Source organism: Frankliniella occidentalis, unplaced genomic scaffold (assembly GCF_000697945.3).
Source record: "Frankliniella occidentalis isolate FOCC.00 unplaced genomic scaffold, Focc_3.1 Scaffold184, whole genome shotgun sequence".
NCBI classification, from domain to species: Eukaryota; Metazoa; Arthropoda; class Insecta; order Thysanoptera; family Thripidae; genus Frankliniella; species Frankliniella occidentalis.
The window spans coordinates 36,491-44,840 of record NW_026267310.1 but is presented as its reverse complement, the minus strand read 5'-3'; the positions used below and the strand labels follow the sequence as shown (position 1 = coordinate 44,840).

At 62.2% G+C, this 8,350-nt stretch overlaps 3 protein-coding genes across 7 annotated transcripts in view; 1 reads left to right on the top strand and 2 right to left on the bottom strand.

The window, feature by feature from the left end:
- LOC113203728 (E3 ubiquitin-protein ligase RNF19B) overlaps nucleotides 1–8,350 on the top strand; it is a 73,175-nt gene that overhangs the window by 60,509 nt on the left and 4,316 nt on the right. The gene's annotated exons all lie outside the window — the stretch shown is intronic.
- LOC113203731 (uncharacterized) lies at nucleotides 1,544–8,015 on the bottom strand. Its single transcript, XM_026418560.2, has 6 exons — nucleotides 7,866–8,015; nucleotides 6,003–6,155; nucleotides 5,675–5,908; nucleotides 5,242–5,586; nucleotides 4,559–4,858; nucleotides 1,544–4,486 (listed from the first exon to the last, which is right to left on the bottom strand). The coding sequence occupies exons 2-6, from the start codon at nucleotides 6,126–6,128 to the stop codon at nucleotides 4,199–4,201; spliced, it is 1,293 nt and encodes a 430-aa protein (XP_026274345.1). The 5' UTR covers nucleotides 6,129–6,155; nucleotides 7,866–8,015; the 3' UTR covers nucleotides 1,544–4,198.
- LOC113203733 (probable glucosamine 6-phosphate N-acetyltransferase) overlaps nucleotides 7,962–8,350 on the bottom strand; it is a 21,378-nt gene continuing 20,989 nt past the window's right edge. Inside the window, exon 5 of the mRNA XM_052272014.1 lies at nucleotides 7,962–8,099. Within this exon, the coding sequence (XP_052127974.1) occupies nucleotides 7,962–8,099 (138 nt within the window). The remainder of the gene's footprint in view (nucleotides 8,100–8,350) is intronic.

Below are 8,350 nucleotides of genomic sequence, written 5' to 3'. Positions count from 1 at the left end.
ACGCCCGCGCTGCCTGCCTGTGCGCGCCGCCGCTGCCGCAGCACCTCTCCCTGCTCCGCCGCTGCTCTCCACTCCAACAGCTGAGCCTGTAGCTTGTGGTTGCTGAGACTGCTCCCCCTCGGTTCAGCAGCCCGGATCCTGGGGGATGGGATCAGTCGGTCTGTCTGTCTGTCTGTCTGCCCCCCGGCGGCCCGAGGGGGTCCCTACGAGAGCCCCGGCCCTCGTCCGCGCGGCTGTAGTCCTCTTGTGGGGGCCGTGCCGCCCCGGAGCCGCCGTAATGACTCTGTTAGCGCCTCGGGGAGCGACACGCACGCCCGCTCGCCCCGCTCGCACGAGCACACTCGGCGCCGCGGGACCTCATCATCGGGAGAGCGGCAGAGGGGGTTGGATGTGTATATATATGGGGTTGCGGTGCGGCAGACACGGGTGGCGAAAGGGGTGCGATGGGGCGCTCTGCGACTGGCGCGACCGAGGCGGAGACGGAGAGGTAGTTGAGCCAGCGGCGCGGCTGTCTGCGGCCGGCCTGCGGGCGGGGCGGCGAGGGACGGGGCGGACACCCGGCACCCGGCGGGACACCGCGGGCCGGGCGGGGCGGGGGCCCCCCAAAGTTATCCACTTGGGCCTGGTCGTAAGGACAGCTGCTCTGGCCCCGTCCGCCCCCGGCGCCCCGTCCCGCCGGCCCCGCCCCGCACAGAGACCACACCATACCACACCGCCGGCTGGCTTGCCTCTGGCTTACGGGCGGCTTCTTGAAAGTTGTACCCCAGGCCCCTCCTCCGGGGTGCTGCGTGGCGGGGCGGGGCGGGGCAGGGCAGGGATGTGTTGGAGGGTGCTGCTTCTGCTTGCTGTACTGTGTCTGGGCCGAGTGGCGGGGAGGCTGCTGGCCCGGCTGGCCTGGCCGGCCGAGCGCGGAGCGGTGAGGTTCGATTAATTGGTCGATTAATCTGGGGCCGCTGCGATTAGCGAGCCGCGTAATGGGCGCGCGATGATCGGGTTACGGTGCGCTGCGGTGCGCTGCGGCCGGCCCCGGGTGTACGGTACGGTACGGGTACGGAGGGCCCCGCAGGTCAGAGCTGCGGTGGCGTAACGTCACTGGTGAAAAATGAAAAGGGCGTGAGTCCACGGACTTTGCATTATTGGATTTACGCCCCTTTTCACTTTTCACCAGGGATGTGTCGTCTGCTGCTGTGGCAATTTTCGCCTGTGATGCGAACACGGCGAGTGAGAGAGCGAGAGAGAGCTTCACTGCTGCCGGGGTGGCCTCCGCTCCCAGCCCGGGCCGCCACCGCCGCCGCCGCCCAACCTCTGCGCGCGCGCCAGCCGAATATTAATGCAGAGATTGGGGAGGTGAGGCCCGGGCAGACAGGGGTTGAGAGTGAGTGAGAGTGAGAGAGAGAGGGACGAGGAGGATGGGCAGCAGCTGAGCCTGTAAGCGGCCTGTGAGGTGAGGTGGGGCGTGGCTGGTGGTGGTGTGCCTCTGTGGGAGCAGGGCAGCTGTGGTGTGGTGGTGGTGAGAGAGGCAGTGAATGAACAAGGCTTTGCGTGGCAATAAAACGTAACAACTTTATTCCAATCATCGTTATTATAATAATCGTCAGTAATAATAATAACTTCTCTGGTACAATGTGCGGCGGACGGGTACCTCTCCTCACTCTATTCCTCCTCTAGTCGTCTAGGAGAGGGCTCTCCGTCGGGCAAGGGGCAGTGGAGGGGAAGCTGCAGTGTTGCCGACTTCGGCACGGGCCAGAGCCTCCGCCGCGCAGTACTGCGTTTAGTGGGAGCACTGGTCCTTGCCGTTGGCAACACTGCTGCCGGCATCGACGAGGGAGAAGAATGGGAGGGCAAAAAAAAGGAGGGAAGCGAAGGAACGCGGGTGAACTAGTATGCCGTCGTTGGCCTGACTGGGGCACTTGACAAAGTAATGGAAGTCAATTTTCCAGATAAAGTAGAAGGCGGATCGGGCGAGACTAAGAAGAAAAGGGTGAAGGAAACAAAGTCGGGTGCCCCCCTGCTGCTGCCCGACGCAAGCCCTCGAGGCGCCTATGCTGTAGCTTCCTGATAGCGTCCGTCGCGCCTCAGAGCCGGGGGCGCCGCCGCGGCCCGCGGTGCGGCGGGGTGCAGAACGCTCGCGTGCCCAGCTACCTGGTCGCCATGGCGACGTGTGTCGCGCGCCGCAGCTGGCCGCAGGTGCGTCGCGCCACTGCTGTCCGCAGCTGTGCAGCTGGAATGCAGGCTGCTGCTGCAGCGGGACGCACCTGCGGCCGCCACCGCTGCTCCACGCGTCCTTTCCCATGTTGGGACGACGATGATGGTGTGAGAGAAAAAAAGCCACCCTCATCCGGTCACCATGGCGACCACTACGGCAGTGTTCCTTAACAATAATTTAGAGAGACATGAAAGTAAGGTGTTTGCAATGATTTTTTTTTCTCAAAAGTTTTTGTGCGCGTGCTGCTTGTACATGGGCATTTACACATCACAGTACAACAGTGCGAGAGTAAGATTATGCTATAGGAGTAGTTTGGCGCAGAAATTACATTCGGCGCCGGGATCACAGAACGCGTTTGTTCGTCTCTTATGACTATGACATATGACCGTCAGTCACTTTCGTTACTTTCGGGTCTTTCCTTTCGTTGTCTCTCGCACATTCCTAGATGAACTCTCTTGTTCCCTCTGAGAGCTTTAATGATACACACTGACACAAACACACACACATACCATACCCTTTTCGGTAGCGTATTCACGGTGCGAGAATCCAACTCGTTCAATAAAAATAACAAGGCAATTATAACAATAAAGCTCTATAAGTAATAGTACATTTTCTTATACAAGTTAAAATATCGTCTGAAACGTGAAGCGGGATTCACGAGCAGTCTTAGCGGTCGCGGTCGCGGTCGCATGGAGGTCGGGTTAGGCGGCAGCCACCACCCCCTGGCTGCGCCCCCAGCCCAGAGGGCCTCAGCGGGGTCTCCAGTGGTTCCCCCGGCGGGGGTCGGTTCCTCGGCATGACTGAGACCCATATTATTCGACCCCGCTCTCTATCTCTCTCTTTCTCTCCCTCTTTTTCTCTCCCTCTCTTTCTCTCCCTCTCTTTCTCTCCCTCTCTGTCTCTCCTTCTTTTGGTATACAGTGAGTAATTAAAAGGAGTATATCACAAACGGTGAAAATGCAGCATTCGGGTTGTGGTTGGCGGCGGTATACGTCCACTGCCCTATGAGGAGGAAGTGATTTTGACTCTCATCAAGCCAAATAATAAAGAAAGGAGATGAAATTTTAAATGTTATATCAATTTTCAATGTTAGTCTAGTGATTGTATGGTTTTTGCCGAGAGGGGACGTATTCGTCGATGGGTGAGAATGCGTCCTGCTCGGGGTCCGCTGGGTCCGGGCCGCGCTGCCCGTAGCGCCAGGTGCGCCACTTTCTCAGCCGCGACGTGCCTGCGGCCTGCGCAGCGCGGCTCGTGTTTCGTTTCGCACTCGTGTGCGACCGGGCCGGCGACCAGGCAGGCCAGGCCGTGCTATGCTAGGTCGATGCCTGCCTGGGGCTGGTAGGGTCTGGTCCGTCTTCTGGACCACGAAACACGTCGCTGTTGCTGTACGCGGCGACGTCTTGCTTGTCATGTCAGCATGTCAGTCGGACGGCTCGGCCGCTCGGCCTGGACCAGCCCGCAATGGCTAATAATCCTTATACCCCCCCCCCCCATCCCCCTTTTCCCTCCTTCAATTTCTCGTCCCGTTCTCGCCTCGCCTTCTGCCTCTGCCTCGCGGTCGCATTCAACTCATCTCAAAATATAATGGCCCTCTCTCGTCACTTCAATTATTTAGGGCAGCAGTCAATTTAAAGTAAAAAATCTTCACAAGAGTAGGTTAACTTTTTTTTTTCATTTTTGTTAAGTAATTGGCGTCAGTCACAATGGAGAAAAGAAAAGCAAGGAAATAACCTCGAAACAACTGTATCAGCAACGACGGTACACACGCAGTCTGGCTCATTACTACTTTTGAGCTTTACATCAGACGTTGATATCTCAGTGGGGATCACAAACTTGGATTTCGTAGACAATATCGGGGAGGGTCGCAGGAGTTTACTCACTCGGCTTTTTGTGTCTTTTTGTCTTCATCTTGCTCACTGCAGAAGCTGCCCCTTTTCACACTCACTACACTTAAACGTTCCACACGATGATGCGTTTGGTCGCGTCGTTCGCTCATGCGTCGGGCTCCGGTTCGCACGGCGTCTCGACGGCCTCGGCGGCGGGGATGTCGAGCGCCCCGTCCTGGTGCAGGTCGGTGAGGACGTCGACGAGGCGCTGCTCCGTCAGGGGGTCGCCGATGGCCACCTCGACCGACCCGATGCATAGCAGGATTGCGAGCAGCTTCGAGCGCTGCAGGTCGGCGTCGAGCTGGCGGCGGTCGTAGCCGTGCTCGACCTCCACGTCGACGCCCAGGCGTGCCGTCGTGGACGTGAACGTGCGCCAGTAGGTGTCGACCAGGTCCTGTAACAGGGGTGGCGGTGAGCGCGGGGGTCGAGGCAAGGGGTCGACGTGGACGTGCAACGGGCGACTTACCGTCTCATTGTCGCGGCGAAGCTGCGTGGGCAGCGAGCTCAGCAGCAGGAGGGCCACGTCGTTGGTGGGCCGCGAGTAGGTGGCCATCTGCCAGTCCAGCACGGCGCACTGCAGCTCGCCGTCGCCCTCCTGGTCCTTGAAGAGCAGGTTGTTGCACCAGAAGTCCGTGTGCGTGATGAGCGCGAGGCTGCCGCTCGGCGCCAGCAGCTCCGTCATCAGGTCCTTGGTGAGCGGGCGCAGGCGGGCGAGTGCGCGCGCCACGGCCTCCATGCCGGGCTGCCGCCGGAGGAAGTCGTCCACCTGTCGGGGGGCAGACGGGATTGGATTGTTGAGGAAGGGTTCGTCCGAAAAGTACGCCCGTTTTCTCGGATTCATTCGGCAAATTAAACGCGGAGAGCTCAGCGCCTGCGAGACTCGGGGTAGGCCACCCCGCAGCACACGCGTGCACTGCAGACGAGACATTGCCTACCCATCAGGCGCTATAAGAGCTTGCACTGGCTAAACTTGACAGTTTCGTAACGGCGAATGGCGGACGGGTCCTTTACTACTAATTCAAGCGTGTATAGATTTTTTCTGATATTCCCTAATTTTTTCCATATTTTCCGGATTGATTTTTTAAAAATGAAATACCCCTCGGGGCAGGCCTGGGGCTGAGCCAAGGGTCGCCGGGGGTTGGTACTCACCAGCGGCATGCCCCGCTCGACCAGCTCCTGGTACGACTCGCTGGCGCGCTCGGCGGCGAACAGGAACGGGTAACGCTCCGACAGGGGTCGCGCGTCGGGGTCGCGCAGCTTGAGCACGAGGGTGAGGGCGTGTAGGCGCGCCACGCTGGCGAGCGCGGCGCGCGCCTGGGCCAGCGTGAGGCCCAGCGAGAAGGGCTGGCCCTTGTAGCCGGCCGCCTTGAGGTTGTCCAGCACCAGCAGGCTCTCGGGCGCGGACACGTCGGTGGCGGGCGCGTACCGCGCGAAGTAGCAGCGCGGTATGGGCAGCGCCTGGTCCGGATCCAGCGCCTCCAGGTCGGGCACCACCTGCGGGGGGAGAGGGCGCGGGTCAGCCGGGCGAGCCAGGGCGGCTGTACGTACGAGGGAGTAGGGAGTACCACTCTACGGCACCCACCTTGGTGTAGAAGCTGATCTCGCGCAGGTCAAACTGGGCCTCGGTGACGAACACGCGCGAGAAGGGGTCGCTGGGCAGGAGCTTGACGACGAGCGCCAGGGTGTGGGACGTCTCCTCCGCCTCGCGGCCGCGGTCCACCGCCAGCAGCAGCTTGTAGTCCACCGTCACGGCCACGATGTCGCTGAGCACGCTCTCGTTGGACGCGCAGCCCGGGCGCACGGCGAAGTCCCCGACCTGTCATGGGCGGGTTAGTGTCGTCAAAAGCCCTGTGTCCATGGTGGTGGAGTGCGTGGCGTCGAGTTGTACCACTACTACACTCTACACTCACCTTGACGCACAGCTGCTGGTCCGTGGCGTAGCGCTGCCGGTGGTAGCAGCTCAGCACGTCCTCGAGCCACTCCTCGTTGATGGGGCACTCGTCGTCGAGCGACCCCTCGTCCTCGCTGTCCGTCATGGCCAGGCGGGGCGCGTCCGCCAGGTCCTGTGGAGGGCACAGAGGGCAAGGGCGCGGCGGCGTGAGGCTCGTGCAGGCAGAGGTCAGTGCCGGCGGGCAGTGCCAGGCCGGCGGGCAGGCGCGGGTCCCACGGGCCGCACCACGGGGCGCTTCCGATTGATTTGGTGCACTGATAGCACCGTGGAAAGGGAGAAGGGGGCGGGGGAGGGGGGCTGTTGACACTGGATACGCCATCAGGTATACTCCACCGCGCCTCACGCGATGGCTGTGTTGTTTCGACTCTGAGCCAGCCACGTGCAGGGGGGGGGGGAGTGGTGGCGGGAGGAAGGGGCACCCACCACCCCCGCGAGAAGACCTTGGAATGGGCGGCATGAAGTTTTTTGATGCCCCTTTACCTGTCGGTTGGCAACAATGCAGCCGGAGCAGGAGCCGCGGAGGATGGCCCGGCGCGGCGTGGCGGCGCCTCTTACTGCTCGTTTTAACGGCCGGAGCTAACTCGAGGCGATGGCGCGTGACGAGTTGTCAGTCGGGACCGGCGGGACGGAGCCGCGGGGCAGGGCGGGGCGGGGCGCATCTTCTGCTGCTCCGGGCTCTTAACGGGCGGAGCGCCGGCGGCGCCGCGAGGGCCGTCCTTATAAAAGTTTCGCAAGGTGCAAAGTGCAGTTCGTGCGCGGCAGTTTTGTGCTGCGCGCGTTGCTGTAAAAGCGAGCGCGCCCCGCGCGCCTTGCGCCTGTACCTCGTTGTTGCTGCACGACTGCAAGGTAAAGCTGCAAGTCGTCCTCTGAGGTGCAGGACCCCTTGCGCACTCACTGCTCCCCCCCCCCCTCTCCCCCCTCTGGACTTCCCTCGCCCCTCCTGTGCCCAGGGTCGAGACCCTCCTCCACCCGGCTCGCTCACCCGCGCCTCCCTGAAACGTGTCCGTCAAGATTAACGCGCGGCTGGACGGGACTTGCATGTCCTGATCGGATCTCACATGCATGTCAACCTGGAGGGGTAGGAGGGGAGGAGGCACGGCGCCGTCGTGGCGTCAGGTGACCTCAACCCACCCCTCCGCCCGCTGTCGCCCCCTCGCCGTCCGGATCCGCTTTGCTTCCGCTTCACTAATGCCTTTAGAGAATGCCATCGCGTTTATCTGCCGATGGGATCACCCTCCCCCGACCGTCGCCGAGTCCTCGCGTGATGACTATCGATTTGAAAATGAAATGTAAAGCACAGTCGGGGAGCTGGGTATCGCGTTCTCTCTCACTCATTTTTTTTAAATTTTATTTCTGTTGCCGCTGTGCCGTTTTTGTTTGAGGGACTGCTGCGGCTTTACAAGAGAAAATATACGTTTGCCGTATACATTGTATTGCGGGCGCTCTCCGGCACGCTGGCTGGACGGAAATAGCTTCGGCCGGCTGCTGCGCGCCTCCCGCTCCGCTCTCTGCTCCGCTGCTGTGCGGTTCTCTGTGGTGTGCCTCTGTGTGCCACTCACTCTCTGGAACGAAAGGCACCAGCAGCCGAGCCCGGCGGGGGCGGGGCGGGAGGGGTGGAGCAGGGCGGAGCACTCCCTCAACACTGCCTGTCTGTCACCGCGGCACCGGCAGGGCCGGGCCGGGCCGCGAGCGATATGATATGGGATGGGATGGCTCTCCCTCCGGATGGAGACGGTCTCCCTGCGGGTCCCCCCGGTGGAACCCCCGCGCCGCGCGCTCCGCCAGACACTTTGACAGCCCCGGGTGCCCCGGTCCCTTTTACCTGCAGCGATGGTGGCAGGCTGGTGCTCCTCTGTCGTCCCTCCAGGGCGCCGGCTGGGGGTGTTGCCTTCTCACATTCAGACGGGGGCGCCCGGGGCTACCACCCGCGGGGCTGGGGCTGGGTCGGCGCCGCCCCTGCCGCTCCTCCAGCGACGGTGCGTGGCCAGTGTCGCTGCTCCGTGCCGCTGCGTGACTCGCCCCGTGACTCGCTCGCTGGGCGCTCCGCTCTGCCACGCTGCCTCGACTCGACTAAAAGCCCCCCCGCCCCGGCGCGGCTGGCGCGGCCCGCGGCCCTGCCCGTCCTGTGGAGTGGGAGTGCGCGCCCTGGATGCGCGCGGCCTGCGCGGCCAGAGCGCGCTCACGCCCCCTCTCGCTCTCTCCCCCATACACTGCCCTGGCGTCTCTTTCTCTCTAGCCTTTATATTTTTCCGCGAATTCCCTCTCCTATATGTATTGCGCTGCGTTCACTCCCTTCCCCCCTCCCCC